Here is a 20,571-nt window from a genome sequence, read left to right as displayed (position 1 = left end):
TTTACATGCACCAAATGATCGGTTCATAACCACACAATTTAATCAGATTCAGAAACGTTTATGTAAACACATCACCAGATTGAGTTTGATCAGATTGAAATTGGAATGGAAGTGGGATATTATTTCTTTTGCACTCTACAGAACTAGACTTGTAAATGAGCTTCTTTCCAAAAAAAGGGGAGTTCTTTTAAATCATTTGAAACTTTTTGAAACTGTAGAAAAAAACAGTCATGCGTCACGGCGGCGCAGTGGATAGCACGATCATCTCACAGCAAAAAGTTCACTGGTTCGAGCTTCAGCTGGGTCGGTTGGCATTTTTGTGTGGAGTTTGCATGTTCTCCCCGTGTTCGCGTGGGTTTTCTCTGGGTGCTCTGGTTCCCCTAGGCATGTGAATTGAAAATTAAATTGTTCGTAGTGTACGAATGAGTGTGAATGAGTGTGTTTGGATGTTTCCCAGTACTGTGTTGCAGCTGGAAGGGCATCTACTGCATGAAACATATGCCAGATGAATTGGCGGTTGATTCTGCTGTGGTGACCCAAGATTAATAAAGGGACTAAGCCGAAAATGAATGAAAAAGCAGTCATTGTGCTGATGCCAGTGTTGGGCAATAACTCCTTAGTAATGCATTACTGTAATGGCATTACTTTTAACAGTAACTAATACTGTAAAGCATTACTTTTTAAATATAGTAACTCCATTATTTTTACAATATAATGGGGTTGTCCGTTAATTGGTAAGTTAATTTTGGCTGCAGTCTAAATCTTCCTGTTTACAGCAGCGACGTATTGTGGCATTGATGCCAATCAACTACCGTAAAGAAAACGCATCGTGTACGAGGCACCGGACTGGAGTCAATTCATGAACCGAGTCAATTCATGAAAGAGACAGTCAAGCGAGGCCAATTGTGCTTGCGAGAGAAACCGAATGGGCGCAAGGTAGAGACAGAGAGTCTATTAACGTTACTATTATCAATTTCTACTAATATTACTATGTTTTTTGTTTTGAATAAATAAGCACACATTTGCTATCTGATTAACAAAATTGTAATTTATGGGTAGCACAATTGCAGTTGGTAGCACTGCAAAAAGGTCACTGGTTCAAGCCTCAGCTGGGTCAGTTGGCTTTTTCTGTGTGGAGCTTGCATGTTTACCCCGTGTTTGCGTAGGTTTCCTGCGAGTGCTTCGGTTTCCCCCACAAGTCCAAAGACATGCACCATATAGGTAATAGGGTAAGCTAAATTGTCCGTAGTGTACAGTAGGTGAGAGTTCAAAGTGGCTATTAACGCCGCAGCATGTACCGCTGCCGTTTAAAATAGGTGCCGCTCTGTTTTTAGTGTATGACCGCAGTTTGTGAATGAACCGCCAGGGGGCACAAAGGGACGGGATGCGAACGGACAGAAATAGCCCATACAGCAGCCTCTGTGCTTGTAAATGATATTAAACAATAAATCAAAGCATTATAATTCCTTCATTAATCATTTAAAATTTGTTAACACGCAAAGAGGTGCAAAGAGGATTCATTTTGGAAAATAGAATTGAAGAAGTAAAAGACAACTAAAATGAAAGCACAAACATTTAGTACAAATAAGTAGTCTTAAAGAAATAAATAAATAAAGCAGCCTAAATATAGAGAGATGTAGTGTTTGCTATTTTGATAGGACTAAGACAAGACATTTTTATTTTTGTTTTATTTCTGTATTTATTTCCATTTTCGTTGTTGATTATATTTTACTATCTCATTTATGTCTCAACAATTGTACATAATAATAAACGAATAATGAAAATAAATGAATAATGAAAATAGGCCTAAATAAATGATTTATTTAAAGACATTGCCGTACAGTACGTGAAACCGGTCAGCAGCATGGTCTAAAAAGCTTAAGTTGAATGCTGCTTCATCAAAAGAAAAAATAAATTGACCTACCTCAAGCAGATCACTGAAAGTATAATAAAAATATTTTTGCCGCAGGACATAAATTAAGTCTCGCAGGTTTATTTTTAATAATTTACTTTCAGTTCAGTTCAGTTCAGTTTTTTTTTTTAAAACGTCAATGTTCTCCTTTAAAGTAGCTATAACTGTTGTTTTGTTTTTTTACTGTATGTGTATGAATGAGAGTGCATGGGTGTTTCCCAATGAAGGGTTGCAGCTGGAAGGGCATCCGTTGCGTAAAACATGCTGGATAAGTTGGCGGTTCATTCCCGCCAGATTAATAAAGGGCTGAAAAGAAAATTAATTTGAAAAGTCAAAAATTACTTTTAACAGTCATGCTTTAAATTTAAATTGATAAAGTCATTGAGTTACTTTTTAAATGAAGCAACTATTAACTGTAACTAGTTACTATTTTTTAGTAACTAGCCCAGCACTGACCGATACCCACCTTTATGATAAAAACACACACACACAAAAAAAACAGACCATGTGTTGGTATTTGTATTTATTCATGTATTCATTAAGCTCTTGCACTCTTAAGGCTGCAGAAACAGCTGCATCCTGCCACATTTAGAGCAGAAAGATACTCTGTTTAAGAAAAAGCATCACAAACAGTACAGTTGCTTGCTAGTAAAAAAGTTGCAAACAGACACATATGCAAAAGCACACAATTGATCTGCTACTTTGTGTGTTACAGATAAATTCTGATGGCAACTCTACATTACATTCAAGTAGATACTAGACTATTTATTCATTCAGACACATCAAGCATCCAGTCAACGATCCCCCATATACATCATAACATGTTAAAAGCCATAAATACTATTGGTTAGTAATGTTTCCCAATCATCACTGTGCTTGTAGTTGAAATAGGGCAAACAGGTTTTCCCCACTACAAAAAAAAAATATTCTGTTCAATCCACACAATAAAAGTCAACTCACGCTGGTCTCTGTGTAACAGTACTCTCGAGGTCATTCAGGATAATGGCAGACCAGGATAATTTCCAATGATAGGTTTTGAGGGACAGACGACAAAGGCTCTGGAGTGCAAGAGTCGAGACTCCAGTAACCGACCATCACCAGGCCTTCATATCAAATCAGTTGCCAATTTATTAGACAGGAAAATGGAAAGTGATTGTTTGTATACAACTGTGTGCCTCATACACAGCAGAGCGTGGTAACAAAAAATGCCTACAAAAAGAACAAATCATATGAAGATGTGCAAATAATTATATCCAGACGATCGCACAAGCCTCATCAAAGTTTCATGTCACTGCAGTGAGTCAAAATGACATCCTTGCTTCTTTTTTTCGTCAGTTATAAATCACCAGGCACAATAGTTGCTACTAAACCAATATACACCACTTTTATCACCAAATGTAGTTCCCAGCAGTGGCGTTATGTACATCCATAACAGAAGGTCCTTGGCTCAGTACATCCATACTGACGGGTCTTTTTGAGTTAAAGGTCGCCGCTTTGGGGCTCGGGGTTCCGGGATTCACGGGCTGAGTTGCGGCCGAGTCTGGGGAAGCGGCTGGAGGCTTTTGATCGGGCAGTTTTGGCTCCACTCTCATTGGCTGTCGGGCTGTCCCTGTTAGAGAACAAACGCAAACATCTGTAAACCCCTGAGCGCTTTGCTCTTTCTTCTCCTGCCTGACTCCAGGTGTTCATTTGTGCTGTAATACCTTTGGAAAACAGATAGTCCCCCAACCAGGCATTTGAACGCTTAAACGGAGCAGAGGAAAGCTCGGTGCATTTACAATGACTAAACGCTTCAGCGTGTCGGAGTCCCTGCTGTAGGTAAATAAACAATGAAACAAGCTCTTCGCAATAGCGCTCTTTCCTTACATCCTCGCGGGCCGCACGCTGACATCAGCCGTAACTCAAGGCTAACAGACTGAAATTGAATGATGGCGGTGAGCGGAAAGCCCTCGAGGCTGAGTGTGTGTGTCACAGTGAGTGTGTGTGAGTCCTGAGGGAGGGCTGTATAGACATCAGCTGCAGATGAGGGTTAGGCGCTATACATACATACACAGCTGTGGCTCTTAACGTACAGAGAAAACTCCAGGCTCGGATAGCATGACAACTCGGTCACTTATGAGCTGGAGGAGCTCAGGTGCCAGTGGTGACCAAGGTGCCTGCTTACAAACTATAGGACAAATATAAATAAACCATACATACTGTAATATATACCTATGTTTGCTGTAAAGTAAGGTGTATTCATTCAATACAATTCAACTCTACATGTTATGCTAATTTATAAGATCTTATTTAAACATTTGGGGTCTGCTAGAATTAGTGTTACTAAATATAATAATTTAAAAATTAATATAATATTAATATTAATAATCAATAAATACGTAATACTATTAATCAATATATACTTAATATTATTAGTTATTAGATAACTATTTATACAATAATATTAAATAATAAAAATATTATTAATAATTCACATTAAAGGTAAAGTTCACACCAAAAAACTGAAAATTTAGTCATCATTTACTGACTCTTTACTTCTTCTAAAACTCTTTGTAAAAAAAAAGATAATCTGAAAATGTTGGAAACCTCGAACTGTTAACAGTAGCCCTCTGATTTATAAAGGAACAAAGCTGAAGGAAAATGAATGAATGGACGAATCAAATTACTTTTTTGGATCATGCAAAAGTTATGAATCATGCAAAAAAAATTCTTTTCATTTTGCAAAGTGAAAAGAAACATCTAATAAAACATAACAAACTAATGTACATTTTGAATTAAAAGTAAACATTAAAAATATTAAATATAACAAATACAAAAAGAAAGCACTAAGTTACACAAAATATTAAAATGAGCAAATGAAATAGTGGTTTAAGTTTGTATTCTGGACAAATACTTCAATAAATGACAGCTGCTGTCACATTAAGAGCTAATCCACAAACTTAATTTAGAGAAAGACATGTGATTTTTAACTTTTGTGTTTAGGTTTACTTAAAAAGATAGCAAAGGCATAATTTTCACTGGGGACTGGGGTAACAAATCACTTTATAGGGGGAACTTTCAAATTCACCAAGAAAAAGTGGGACTGAGCAGAACGCAGAGTGAGTCTGCATGTGTCGACACGAGTGTCCAGGAATTTTGAAGTAATGCTCTAAATATATCTCACTGAAAGTTCTAATGAGCAGGTGTCGCACAAGTATCAGCGATGAATTGCCAAAAAGCAACAGATGACATTAATGTCAACATGGATGAACAAGAGGTAAAGCGAGTTGGTTTATTCAGTGTCTGCTTGTTAAGTGTGACGTCACTTCTGGTTTGAAGTGCTATATCAAAATGTATGGGGAGACTGAACAATAAATGTAAAATGGTAATATTAAATGTTTACAGATACTTTCGAAAATCACGATCACAATATATATCCATGCCTAATAGTAGATTAAGTGATACATTTTTTTAATACATTTTTAAAATATTGGTTTCTGTGATGCAGCAAGTCTTGTGTACACCATGATTTTATATTAATTGCACTTTAATGTGGTTGTAGCTAAATATTTTCTTAGCTATTATCATATTTCATATGTCATGACTTAACAAGCAGATATTAGCTCCAGTCAGGAAATCGTCTTTTTTGTCAGACAGAATCTGCCTGCAGAAGAAATACATACATTTTTGCAAATATTATTCTTTTCATTAAATAAATGCGTTTTTTTTATAAATACATGCGTGCATGCATGAAATAAATGCATTAAATTATTGATCAACCATTTCAAATTATTAGACTGCGTATTAATAGTGCTGCTGTCTATCTGCATTGATATAACAAAACAATAAAAATAAACACAAACAGTTTTTTCATTATCTATTCTCAGGTTAGTTTGTTTAATTAACTTAATTTGTGCTGTATTTAGTATCACCATACTATAGTCCCTAAATGTAAGTAAATGCAAATTCGCCCAATTTTGTCCAGCTAAAAAAAAAAAAAAATCTGTCATAATTACTCACCTTTAGGTGGGTTTTCCCTCTGTTGAATACAAAATTATTTATATTGAAAAAAATCTGAAAACCAGCAGCCACATACATCCATAGAAAGAAGAAAAAATACTACTCAAGTCAAAGGAAGCTGCTTTTCAACATTTTTCAAAATACCTTGTGTTCAACAGAAGAAAGAAACAGGAATGAAACTGCTTAAAGTTGAGTAAATGATGACAAAACTTGCCATTTTTGAGTGAACTATCCATTTAATCAACCTTCCAATGTCAAGACTTTTTCATTTTATTTCTATCATCCTATATCTTCCTTTTGTATTTCTTATTCTGATGGTGTCTACAGTGCAGGCCAATAAAACACAGGAAGTGGTTTAACGGAAAAAAACAGTAGGGTCACGACTGGAGGTGGCAGGTGGGATGAAGGGCAGCTGCAATGTTATGTGGCTGCCATAAATGAGTGACAGAGAAGCGGTGTGCATGTCTGAGAGCGGTGAGCCTCTATCACTCATGTCAGGATCGACTGCTGCTCGGAGAATCATGAGTTTTGTGTGTTCTCGGCCAATGGATAAAAACAAGGCATCGTAGAGAAGCTCTCGGGGGATGGAAAGGGTGCGACTGCATCCAATTCAATTCGCAGAGTGATTGTGTGCAATTCATGCATGTGTATAGTGAGTGCCAGACATTTTAGGATTATAGAACCACAGGAAAGAGCAAATAAATATTGATTTGAATGTACCTAAGGTACTTTTGCAGGAAAATCTGTATGGATTTATAACAGATTTATCCATAAGTTACTTGCATTAGAAAATTTGTTAAATTGTGCTTTTTAAAAATGTATAAAAAAAAAAAAAAAAAAAAAAAAAAATATATATATATATATATATATATATATATATATATATATATATGGACGGATATATAGATAGATTGTTTTTTATAACAAAATTATGTTTACTCAGTATACACTCACTCGCCACTTTATTAGGTATACCTTACTGGTACCGGGTTGGACATACTTTTGCCTTCAGAAATGCATTAATCCTTCATAACATATATTCAACAAGGTACTAGAAATATTCCTCAGAGATTTTGGTCGATATTGACATGATAGTATCACGCAGTTGCTGTAGATTTGTTGGCTGCACATCCATGGTGCGAAACTCCCGTTCCACCTCATCCCAAAGATGCTCTATTGGGTTGAGTTCTGGTGACTGTGGGGGCTGTTTGAGTACAGTGAACTCATTGTCCTGATCAAGAAACCAGTCTGATATGATTCACGCTTTATGACATGGCACGTTATCCTGCTGGAAGTAGCCATCAGAAGATGGGTACACTGTGGTCATAAAGGGATGGACATGGTCAGCAACAATACTCAGGTAACTCAGGTTGGCAGGTAAGACATTCAAATGGTACTAATGGGCCCACAGTGTGCCAAGAAAATATCCTCCACACCAATACCCACCACCACCAGGCTGAACCGATGATACAAATCAGGATGGATCTATGCTTTCAATTTGTTCTTCTACTGTGGTAGCTCATCCGCCTTAAGGTTGGATGTGTTGTGCGTTCAGACATGCTCTTCTGCATACTTCGGTTTTAACAAGTGGTTAATTGAGTTTCTGTTGCCTTTCTATCAGTTTGAAACAGTCTGGCCATTCTCCTCTGACCTCTGGTATCAGCAAGGTATTTGAACTGCCGCTCACTGGATATTTTCTCTTTTTCTGACCCTTCTCTGTAAACTCTAGAGATGGTTGTGCGTAAAAATCCCTGTAGATCAGTAGTTTCTGAAATATTCAGACAAGCCTATCTGGCACCAACAACAATGCCATGTTCAAAGTCAATTAAATCGCCTTTTTTCCCATTCTGATAGGTTTGAACGGCAGCATATCATCTTGACTATGTCTACATGCCTAATTGCATTGCGTTGCTGCCATGTGATTGGCTGATTTGAGCAATAACAAGCAGCTGGACAGGTGTACCTAAAAAGTGGCAGGTAAGTGTAAACTCAAGCTTTATTTTATTCAAGTAAAATGTACATCTTTCCACAATTAAATTCAATGTTAAATCTAAAGTTCTAGCACTTCTGTGCTCTCCACCGCCTTTACTGACAGCAAGCTGATGATATGGAAATGTTATTAGTAAAGTTGTTTGTCAAAATTTACAATGACATGATAAACACGTTTTGCTAATATTAAATAGGCTATATTTTGTGTCAGAACACAATTGGAATAGAATTATTTGGTTTGATGCAGTCTCATTCTCTGGATGCAGACCTCATGTTATCACCCTCTTAGCCAATCATCATTAGTTATGTTGTTGTCCCACCTCTCAGTTCATACACAGACCAATCATTAACGGTTATGTGCTTCATTCGCTCCGCAATACACACACACTAGAGCAGGTCCTAATGAAAAGAGTGCCTACTAAGATGAAGACCACTTTACAGCAATAACACTACAACATAGTTTGTGTGATACCGATTTTTCATTTTTTAATATTTATTTATTAAGTTAGGTTGTGCACTGTTTACTTTTAACATCTTTATCATATGTATTAAATTTAGAGAACAGTTTACTTGAAGGTGGTACCAATAATTTATTACTAAAAACTTGACACATTTAGATTAAAAACTACAATTGGTTAAAACAACCATTTCATTTGTGGTTACAGAAAAACATTTTTTTTTTCACTAAATACAGATTTCTTAAATGAAGTTAAAATAGTTTTGTGTAAAAATAATCAATGAAAACATCTAAAATCATGGCAGCCTTTTGGTTTTTTAAGTAAAAATTGCTCTAAAAGTTATTTTATTTTTTTATTTTTTTATTTAAAAGAGATGTCATCAGTACTTTGCAGAACAAATCTACAAAACAGCATGTTTTATTCATATACATAACTATAAATGAAAAATATTGAGATTTAATGTTCATTATTTTTTTCTTTAGTACATCCATTTGTTTATTAATATTATTCAATTTTATAAATTCACAGAATACATACACACATTCATTTGGGAGCAACAATAGCTAGTGTACAGCATTTGCTCCGTGCTGTATTTTTCCTTCACTTTCCACAAGAATAAAACACACCGTACCACAGCTTGAATTCGATTTGACACAGTCACACCCTTTTACCCCACAAGGCATACCATTTTATGACCAATTTATGCAAAAATCTATTATTCACATACTTTCTCCTCCAACTAGCTCATAATAAAGCTGCAAAAAAGAAACATCCCTCCATATTCTCAAAGAGGAACAAACACAACCGTTTATGAGGGCACAGAGGGCTGAGAGCAGGCTAATCTAGCCTAGCTGATCACATACAGTATAACAAATAGTGTTCAAGTGCTTTCAAAGGAAATGAGATTTGAACAGTGAGCCAGAAGTAGGGTTATGCAACTCACACACTGTAAAACTGAACAGTCAAATGAAAATAAATGAATAAGTTCATTTTGCTCAATATATAAAAACTTCACTGTACCTAATAAGTTTGGCTAACTCAAAATTGTATTCTATTGATGAAATTAAACAGGTTTTTAGTTATCAGAAGGGTAGAAATTAAGTGACATTTTTGTGTATCTGCACAATATCACTAAAGGAAGAAATAATTGAATTTGTAATTGAGTGCCATGTTCAAATTTATATTAAATTTGTAGCATCCCCATAGTAGTGAACCCTATAGAGCCTGTCATTTGGTTGGAAATCAGCTGAAAAATATATATAAAAAAAACAAAAAACTGAGAGTAACATTAACATATGCTAGAACTAACCAACACCACAGGATTACGGGAGTATTCCAGGAGAAATAACAAAACAGGAGGGTGGCGGAAGATGAGTTTGGAATATAGGAGACTCCGTCGGGAGGGTTGGCAGGTATGACTTAATCATAAAGATTAAATTTTATGTGATGTTTACAAAAACAAATTGCACAAATAACTTTTTTTCTATATTCAAATTATATTACAATTACCTTTGTGAGGAGCTTTGGGAACAGTGAAAATGAGAGACATCTGTGTGTCTCATCGTTAGTCACAAACACGATGCTGTCGAATAAAATAAAATGACATTCTACTAATTAAAAATAAATAAATAAATAAATAAATAAACCAACCAATTAGTTTCCACAAATACACATATGCACTGTAAACTTGTGTGCACAGGTCCTAAAATTTTATTTAATTTATAAAACAGATGTGAGTTTAACAAAATTAATTGAAAACAAGAAGGAGAGAACCTTTTTCTTTGGCTTCCTTCTTCTTGTTTTTAATTAATTTTGTTAAACTCATACTAATAAAATATACATTTTTCTCATTAGCTCAAAAAACACAATAGCAAAGTAAATCATGACATTAGATTAAAGCTTCATTGCTTTATCAAATCCAACTATACGTTTGGTGTCAGCATTGATCCAACCTTGTCCGAGGAAGCTCATATTAATAGAGTTACAAATGTTGCATTGTTTTACACCAGGGTTATAAATCACATTCATCCTGTCCTTTCTTCCAAAAGGTGTGCTACTCTTTTGTGTGCTCTCGTAACATCACAGATTGACTATTGGAATGCTGTATTTTATGGGCTACCTTCACAACTATGTCATAAATTACAGTTAGTACAAAATGCTGCTGCAGTCAGAGTTATCACCAAAATTTCCATTTGGGATCAAATCTCTTCTATTTTACAACATTTACACGGGCTAGAAGCCAGTGATTCAGTTTAAGTTAAAAAAATAAAATAATATATATATATATATATATATATATATATATATATATATATATATATATATATATATATATATATATATATATAATTTAACTCATAAAGCACTTAACAATTTGATTCCTTCCTACTTTTTAGACCTTTTTTATGTGCATACCCCTTCCCGCACTTTAAGATCAGTTTCCTCACTAACTCACTGTCACTGATTTTATGAGTTTTTTTGACAATGTAAAGAGTCCTTGAGTGGCATTAAAAGCACGAATATTGGATAAATAAATAGTTTTATAATACTATAATTCTAATAAATAAATAAATAAGTAATACGGTTATAATAACGAGAACAAGATACGGCAACAAATCACAAAAACTGTACTGTAATTATATAAATATGTCTTAGGGACTATCACTGCAAGCAAACACATTTAAACCACACTGAATGTGACCAAATATTTCTTTCGGACTATTTTTAAGAATAAATGCTTATTCATAACAAATATGATTGTTGTGTAATTATCACTTGTGATATATACTGCTATAAGGGCTAAGTAAGTGAATAACCCTGCAAATGAATGCTTAAATGCTCTGTATACAAGTTCAGACAGAGTGAGCACAAATACAGAAATTCTGCTCAAGGTCCAACATTGCAATATTACAACATTTCCCTAAAAACTTACCAAAATGTAAAAATTGTAAAAAAAAAAAAAAAAATGTAATAAATAAATATAAAAAAAATGTAAAAATAAATAAATAAATAAATAAATAAATAATAATAATAATAATAATAATAATAATAAAAAGTTTAATTCCTACATCAGAGGCCTCCTAAAACTATATCTGAGAGGTTTTAAAAAATGGGGCTAATTTTTTTCTATACTTGGGTCTTACAGGGTTATTGTGCAGGATTCTTTTGTACTCTGTACAACTCCAACAGTCTAAATCAAAGCCAACTCATGCTGTTTCTGGTGTTCCACAGGGATCAGTTTTGGGACCTCTTGTGTTTCTTTTTTATCTTTTACCTAAAAGATCTTAAGAGCCTTGTTGCAGAACATATGTGTGAATGTAGCCATAAAACATCTTTATTTTTTTTATTTTTATGGGAATTGAAAAACAGATTTGGAGGGGTAACAACATTGATTATTTTAAGAAGAAACAGGAGTCTTTTTCAATGTTTCACTTCAGCTTGTTTCCAGAAGGTATGATAGATTCTTTGAAGGGTTTTCTGAGTTTCCTTTATGTTTTTAAATTAGTTTTTTAAATCTATTGTGTGTCGATTTGAAACTAAATTGGCTGAGGTGTATGCATGTAAATAAGAGTGTTTAAATGTTTCCCAGTACAGGGTTGCAGCTGAAAGGGCATCTGCTGTGTAAAACATATGCTAAATAAGTTGGCGGTTCATTCTACTGTGGTGACCGCTGATGAATAAAGGGACTAAGCTAAAGGAAAAAGGATGGATGAATGAATGTGTCGATTTGATGTGCATTTATGTCAACCAACTTACCACTGTTTGTAATCTGTAATAAGATGTTCTAAGATGCAAATGAATATTTAAAGCCTTTTGAAAAGTCTGTATTTGATGTTTGTTTGTTTTTTATGCCCTGAGGAAGGCTTGTAAGCTGAAACGCGAAGGCATTTAATTTATTTCATTAAATTGTCTCTTTTATTACAAGTGTTGCTGGAGTTTGCTATTTTTGCCATATTTGAATTTTGTTCACGCACCTTGTATGGTGGTTGAGTGCTCCTGAACTTTCCTTACCATCTTTTACCTAACTGCACAGTTTAAAGATAATAAGTGTAATAAATAAGTTTTCATTTTCATTGTTAGCCTGATGACACCCAACTGTATCGGCCTTCTAAACCTTCTTCAACATCTCCCCCTTGTACTCTTGAGTGCTTTGTATATTAAAAGCTTGGTTTTCAATTAACTTTTGAAAACTCAATAGTAACTCAGTGTCGCAAAGTGGCTTGGTTTAGGCAAATAATGAATTTGATTTTGTTTTTAGTTTTTTTTTTTTTTACACAACCTACATCTCTGCTAGCACTACTAGTAACTTACAGTATCCTGTAATTCAGACTTTTCACCCAAGTTTGTAATGAGAATTCTTTTAAATCTAAACAAATACAGTAAGTTTCCACAAATGTTTGGAGTAACCTGAACTTATCATAGTTTACAGTCCATTGGCTTCTGCTCTGCTCGACTGTTGCTGTCAGACTGACATTGGGCTGGGAGCGGAAAGAAGAGAAGCTGGGAGGGGGAAGGGGGGGTGGAATAAAAATGACTGAAGAATGAAGTGCTGAGCAGCTTTCAATCAAGCCTGAGCAGTAGGGAAGAAACTGGAAGCAGGTAAACGGGGTGCTGCGATGCCTCCTGCCAGTAAATCTATCCATCTCTCCTCACAAAACCAACACACAGACACTCATGCAGATACTACTGAATGGGTCTGTGCTGCAGGAGGCTGATCTGTAGTCGAAACAGAAGCCTCCTCGTGTTGCATAACCTCTAAGAACAGAGATTCAGCTCTTCATTTAGCCACGGAACAGGCACTTCTTATCCGAATATTCTCTCAACCTCTGCTGGAAAGGCTTCTTGTTGTGGATTTAGGCTGGTAATTTCTATGAAGCTCATTTTGAAATGGTTCAACCACAGTGAAACCCAGTCGAGTGTTACTGGATGTGGCCCTTCTCAATAGAAATGACACAGGGGTAGTCATGCCTTATCTCCCTTTGAGTTGTGAGCCAAGCTGATTTTTAGTAATAGAAAAATATCACACTACCATTTAAAAGTTTAGGATTGGAAAGATTTATAAACTTTTTTTTATTTTGAAAAAACAAACAAACAAACAAACAGTATTTTATAATCACCAAGGGTGCATTTATTTGATATAAAATACGGTAAAAACAAATTGACAAATCATGAAATTCTATGTTAATAAAAATCAGTTTTTCCTATGTTATTTATTCCTGCAATGGTAAAGCAAAAATGGTAAAAACTTTTCACCATTACTTCTAGTCATCCTTGTAAAATGGTCATTTTATTCTTCATTCATCATTATGATATGCTACCAAAAAAAAAAATAAAAAATTACAGATTATTAACAATTGTGCTACTTTCTACTGTCGTTTTTTATGCAAAGTGATGCATTGCCATTTATTTATTTTTATATTTATTTCATACTTTAATGCATACATGTCACAATTTTTTGATCACAAGTTACAGTGAACACATTTAAAATGTTACAAAGATTATACTTACTATAAATTCACAATTGTATTGTTTTCACTGAATTTAATATCAAACAGATTATATTTGGGCTATTTAGGAACTTTTATACTAAATAAATCTGAATATATTTTTAAACAAATACTAAACACCATCATGCTTCTTAGTGATGGGCTGCAACTGGAAGTACATCCGCTGCATAAACCATGTGCTGTATAAATTGGTGGTTTATTCCGCTGTGGCAACCCCAGATTAATAAAGGCACTAAGCCAAAAAGAAAATGAATAAATAAACACCATCATGGTAACACGCATAAAATTAAATTCAAGAGTTTACACTTAGATATTTGCTTGACACTATAAAAAGGTTTGGCTTGGTGTCCAGGGAGAGAACTATGACTGCAGAGATTATTGAACCCATGGCTCCTGCCTGGTCAAGAAGCATGTAAGGGGGTACAAGATAAGTTATCTCTCAAGAGCTCCCCCTGGTAAAGGAGGAGAGGGGGAAATGGGGTGAATGTGGGGTATTCTTAAAAAAAAACAAAGATTAGGGAGTAAGTCTAGACAGGCTATTTATAGTGAGTTTGGAATGATCCAATTGGTTTACTAAAAAAAGTGTCATTCAGGGAATACTGGAAAAGTCCATTTACAGTTATTCACCTTATATATAAGGCAAAGCTTACTGATTAACAGGTTATGAATTGTTATAATAGCACTTTTACTGTTTTTTACCATTGAAATCCCAGACTTTTTTACAGTGTAGATCGAGGGTGTTTTCATCCATTTGGGAAGATTTTGAGTTTTAAATTGGCCACAACTTTTTTCTGTGTTATAGCAAATGGAATGATTTTTGGTGACAAATCTTACTTTGATATATATATATTGAAAAAAAAACAAAGGTTTGAAATATTTCAAAAACTCAACAAGGCAACATAATTGTAACATAATTTCATTATGTTAGTCACTGTTTTTGCCCCATTGACTTCCATTATAACAACATTTTTTTATTGCAAAGCCACCATATAATCAGGCATTCTTTATTGTTGGTTTTCCGTATTGGGATAAGATAAAATTTGTCATTTCTACTGTTGATCATCAGTTGCAGCGCAAAAAAAGCTTAGCTTTTGGTTTTATATGAAGTTATTTGGAGTATAGTGTGTGTGTGTGTGTGTGTTTGTGTGCTCTGAAACCTCCGCTTTCAGAACATAGTAAACATAATAAGTGTATTTATGCACGAGCACTATAACTTGCTGCTTTACCCCATAAAAATCCATATAAATGACAGAAAATTTATTGGACAGGCCTATCTAAAGGGTTAATGGTGCTAACTTGATAACTGAAGATTAACACTAAAAAATATAAATTCTGCCTCTTCCCAACAGGGAAAACCAACAATCTAGAAAACATGATTATATGGTGTCATTGGCTTCACAATAAAACATTTTGTTTTAATGGATGTCAACGGGGCAAAAACAGCAACTAACATAACAAAAGAGCAGTCAATTTGTATAATGCACAAACGTTAAGCATAAAACTATCAACAAATTTCACAACTATCCAGTCTCACACTTATTTCTAGGGCTACTAAGCTCCTTAAAACATCTTATCTTTGGTTATGTCTAATCTAACCTAATCTTGAGTCAAAACTACCACCAGAACCCCATCAAAACCAAACCAGTGACCCAAAGGGAGACCACCTTTGTTGGAAGCTCTTTGAAGAAGCTCTGCTCCGTAAAGATGCGGAGACCTCAAATGCCTTCTATTTCAAAGCGGAAGTCACTCAAAGTCTGAAAACGCTTTTTGTTTCACAGAAACCTCCTCACAAGAATGTCTTTAAAAAGACCTTCGCCATCCCCACTCAACACTGACAGCAACAGTCAGGAGATGCCAGAAACGCACACAAGAGTGGTTTTAACATGAAAGGATTCCCTCGTTGGCAGTGCTCGCTCACTGTAACCTCTGTGCGACAGCTTTCCTCTCTGTCTGTTTGCCAGGAGGCGGCTTTATTGGCATGGATGTATCATTTTCAATGTGTTTCAATGGCTGCGAGCAGCTACTCCAGGTCTGAAAGCTGCTTCCAGCACAGTAGAACAGAACTGTTAATCACATAAATCACACTGGCAAATTTACTGAGAATAAACACAGTTCCTGGAAAGCACACGTTCAGAAACACACGCAGTCACAGCTGGTAAATGTTGCACTGTATCAAGTCTTGGCACTGGAATCAATTGCATGCACTTTCAACTAAATTTATGAATCTCAATTTTAAAAAATGTCATTTTAATTTATTAACTTGACTTGAGTCAAAAACTTTATAACTGCTGCAGCAACAATCTTTTACCTGGTTTTTATTTTTATTTTTACTTTGTTTACAATTTAGATTAAAACAATGATAATTGGTATATCCAAAATTACCTGACTGACTTCATTTGGTCTTGTTAAAATCACAGTATTTTTGCTCACCACTTATGTAAATTACTATTTATAACATTAAGTTAGTTTTTAACATGTGTCTGTTATATTAATGTTGCTTAATACTCGTGTGAATAACTTTGTACCATAGACATATCATTGTTTTCCAGCTTGTGGAAAAGCTGTTTGTGAATCATGATGTTTTCTCATCACCACTGTGTTTTGGTGGTGTTTTAGTTTACATGTTACAAAAGTTACACTGCATACATTCATCCTTCAATAGGTTGGAGTATTAACATTGCTACAGGGGTACTAAATGTTTACTTTAAGTTTATAAATGTTGCTATTATGTTTTTGACGCTTTTACTGTAAACTGAACGGATTTATTCATTTTGTTTTTATAGTGTATCAAACATTTTTCTGATTAAAAGCATAGATGACTGACTATAAAGCTGGTAAGAGCGAGGATATTTTTCAATGATTATTAACATACATTTTATCATAAAAATCTAATTGCTTAACTGACAGCTTATATGTTCTATAAAATTATGTTTTATAAAATTTAGTTATAATCAGGGCTGGATAAGTTAATGCGTTATTACAGCATTAACACATTAATTAATGCCCCCAATTAATAATGTCGTTGCTCAGTGGCTCTAAATTGACATACAAAATGAGTGGGATGTTGAGAAGTGCTAACTCTACAGGATGGTCATCATCATGGATCTTAACCAATTACAGCTTTGGGATAGGACTACAGCACTACTACTGCAGTGCTCAAATGAAATGGTGTACAACAGAAAAACAGAGGAATTACAATTTATGCATCAAGCTCTCATCCCTTCAGTTAGTTAGCAGCATATTTGACACTATTGTAATTATGAAAATATAATACGTCAAAATAGTCCTATTAAATGATCCAAGATGTGTTAATGCAGGGGTGTCAAACTCAATTCCTGGAGGGCCGAAGCCCTGCACAGTTTAGTTCCAACCCTGCTCCAACACACTTACCTGTAGGTTTCAAACAAGCCTGAAGGACTCAATTAGTTTGATCAGGTGTGTTTAATTAGGGTTGGAACTAAACTGTGCAGAGCTGCGGCCCTTTTGTAACTGAGTTTGACACCTGTGTTTTAATGTAATGTAATGTTATGTCTTAAGTAAATGCAAACGGTTGAGAAAGAAAAGGAATGTCAGAGGAATTATTTGATAATTAGATGTATTTGCATGGACGAATCCCTCCATGGTGAGTGACATTTGCTGTAATGACGGTACTAAATGTTGCGTTTACACTTTGCCTGTGTGCATCAGAACCTCAGTTTCCAGTTGCAGAAGAAGAAAATAAACTAAAAGACACGTCCTCATGCGCAAATGTGTTCTAACGCAAGTCTACTATGTAAACAACAATTTTGATGACCTTAATCCAACTAAAGTCAACAGAAATCGAACTAAGACGTGCAAAGTTTATTAAATTTTAGTCACATTATTGAAGTGTAGAGCAGACATGTTAACACCTTAATTAATCTATTAATGTTTTGTAGTACTTTTCATTACATTTTGTAACACGACACAAGTACATGGCAGTTGTCAGGCATCTGTTCGCATTCATCAGTTTAAGAAATTAACAGCAGTTGAACTTGCCAAAAAATTTTAAAAACAAAACACCCAAAAACACATAGGGTGCTATTCCGAATATGAAATGTAGTTGTCTGAAACTCTAGAGGAGTTGAAATTAGCGTTAAAAGGGGTTGAAATAGCATTAATCGAACTATGTACTATGACATGTAAAACGGGATCATGAAAGGAACATTTAAAAAGCAACCCATGTAAACACCTTAAACATGTTATTGTCTTAATCGGATTAAGGCAAATAATTTGATTACTGATGTCTGTGTAAATTAACATGTAGTCACTGTTGGGTATTAGATGTGTGGCGTCAGCTTAGTGTGTCCTGACCCTTAAAGTGATTGCAGCTGTTTTCAACATGTATCTAAATACTAATAGTTTTAATAACTCATTTCTAATAACTGATTTATTTTATCTTTGTTATGATGACAGTAAATCATATTTGACTAGATATTTTTCAAGACACTTTTATACAGCTTAAAGTGACATTTAAAGGCTTAACTAGGTTAATTAGGATAACTGGGCAGGTAAGGGTAATTGGACAAGTTATTATATAATGATAATTTGCTATGTAGACTATCGAAACAAAAATTAGCCTAAAGGGGCTAATAATTTTGTCTTTAAAATGGTGTTTTAAAAATGTAAAATTGCTTTTTTTCTAGTCGAAATAAAACAAATAACACTTTCTCTAGAAGAAAAAATAATATTACTCTGTTAAACATCATTTAGGAAATATTTAAAAAAGGAAAGGGGGGAGGGGCTAATAATTCTGACTTCAACTATATATTTATATATGTTAATTTCTGACAAGTAGTTTCTATTTCAAACCATGTCATGGTAACAAAATGTACAGTATGTAAGTAAAAACATTTACTTTAGTGAAAATCTTATTCCAAACGTACATTTTTAAATTGGATAAAAATCATTCCAAAACATTAAAGGTGCAGTAGGTGATCTGCCAAATTGCTAAACGGTTAGCATATTATCTAAGATGGCAGGGGAGGGACTGTTTTTCAAAGTCACGCCTCCTGAAATCAAGTTGTTTAGTTTTATGTCTTACCCAGAATATAAAAATACATATAAATACATTTAGATTATTTACTTTGATCATTACTATTGAAATGTTAAGAGATTTTCAACCAGCACAACAAAAATTGTTTCAGAAAACAATCACCAACTGCACCTTTAAGATAGACAGACAGACTAACTGATTGACTGACTGATATATACTGTATATACTTAAAAAATAAAACAGTATAATAGAGAATATTACAAAAGCCAATAGTGACTATACCGTCAAAGGTTTTTGTAACAAATATGATGTTAAACTCTGATTTAACATCTCTGCCTAATCATACATAACATCCAGCTCTCTGTCCGCCTAAAAAGCAGCTGGACTCATCTGTCCTTAGCACTCAAATTATCTCCAGTCATGCCAAGCAAAGAGCCATTATCATCTCACAATGTGCCAAGGGTCTCTTTTAATTAAATCAGATTTGATGTGAGGGTAAAATAGGCTTTTTTTATTAATAATTTCCTGTTTGTAATCACGTCACGCTGCCAGATTCAGTGCTAACAATAAACCAATGAGATGCAGCGTGTGAAAGGAAGTCTGACCTGATAAACCAATGAGCCAATCAGAAAAGACAATTGGCTGGTAAAATGCAGGATGTGAGCAGTTCTGTAAGCAAATCCAATTTCCTGGTTACAGCTGAGAAATTATGACATCTTGGAGTGTAAAGTGGGCAGTGAGGGATTTCAGCAAAATAAATAAATTAATAAATAAATAGTGTCACATTCACTAACCATCGTAATCTGGCTTAACCAGGTGCAGAAAAAGTCTCATGGGTATTTAAATGAAGTCACAGCCATTCTTTTCAGCACAAGCACACCTGTCCATGCAAATAAGGCTTGAAAAGTTTGTAAAAGTGAGCACTGCTTGCTTGCTGTAATTAACGCTGCGCTATTACCGCCCACTAAAAGCAGGTGGTAAATAGGGTTTATTAAAAATTGATGTTTATGTGCATTTTACTCATCGTGGCAGCAGTAATTCATCAAATGATGATAATGGAGAGTAAAGGAGGAGAGCATTGTAACGAGGCATATACCCAGACACTGTTCAGTCTAATGCACGTCTGCATTTTATAAAAGCTGCAAATGAAAGTTGTGAAGTGATACACAACTGGTCTGTAATATGACTAGATTTTAAATGTCAATGAAAAAAGCGTATTCCCTTAACCAAACTATCATTCACTGACCACTACAGTTATGTCATTTATGGGATTTCCTCCATGATTTTACATGTTTAAGCATATTCTCTTAACCAAACTATCATTCACTGACCACTATAGGTATATGTCATTCATATGTCATTTGATTTCCTCCTTTAAAAAAGTAAACAGAAGCATTTATTCAGAGTAGTAAAATAAATTCTGTCAATCACTATTTTTGCTTGACCAATAGCAAGACATTGGGATGTGAATTCGGTACCCTAACCATGTAAGATTTTCTTACTTCCCATTGAAAAAATAGGTAACACATTTTGACGAAGGACTATGCTACCTATGAGAATGTGCTACCAGCGTAAATTTTGTTTTGAAGCTGTGTGATATGAAACTGTAACATTGTACCATTAAAATACAGTGTTACAAGCATAATCTGACACGTAGGATAAAATGTCATAAAAATGTTTCAAAATTATTAT

At 34.5% G+C, this 20,571-nt stretch overlaps 1 protein-coding gene across 2 annotated transcripts in view; it reads right to left on the bottom strand.

Moving 5' to 3' along the window:
* Positions 1–2,428: 2,428 nt before the first annotated feature.
* snx29 (sorting nexin 29) overlaps positions 2,429–20,571 on the bottom strand; it is a 247,162-nt gene continuing 229,019 nt past the window's right edge. For both annotated transcript variants that reach the window (XR_012387966.1, XM_688793.10), the window contains exon 21: positions 2,429–3,521. Coding sequence is in view for 1 of the 2 variants with exons in the window: in XM_688793.10 (XP_693885.4) it covers positions 3,392–3,521 (130 nt within the window). In the remaining variant the exon portion in view is untranslated. The remainder of the gene's footprint in view (positions 3,522–20,571) is intronic.

This window comes from Danio rerio, chromosome 12, assembly GCF_049306965.1.
Source record: "Danio rerio strain Tuebingen ecotype United States chromosome 12, GRCz12tu, whole genome shotgun sequence".
In the NCBI taxonomy this organism is placed as follows: Eukaryota; Metazoa; Chordata; class Actinopteri; order Cypriniformes; family Danionidae; genus Danio; species Danio rerio.
The sequence above is the reverse complement of the archived record's forward strand: the minus strand, read 5'-3'. Positions and strand labels throughout refer to the sequence as shown.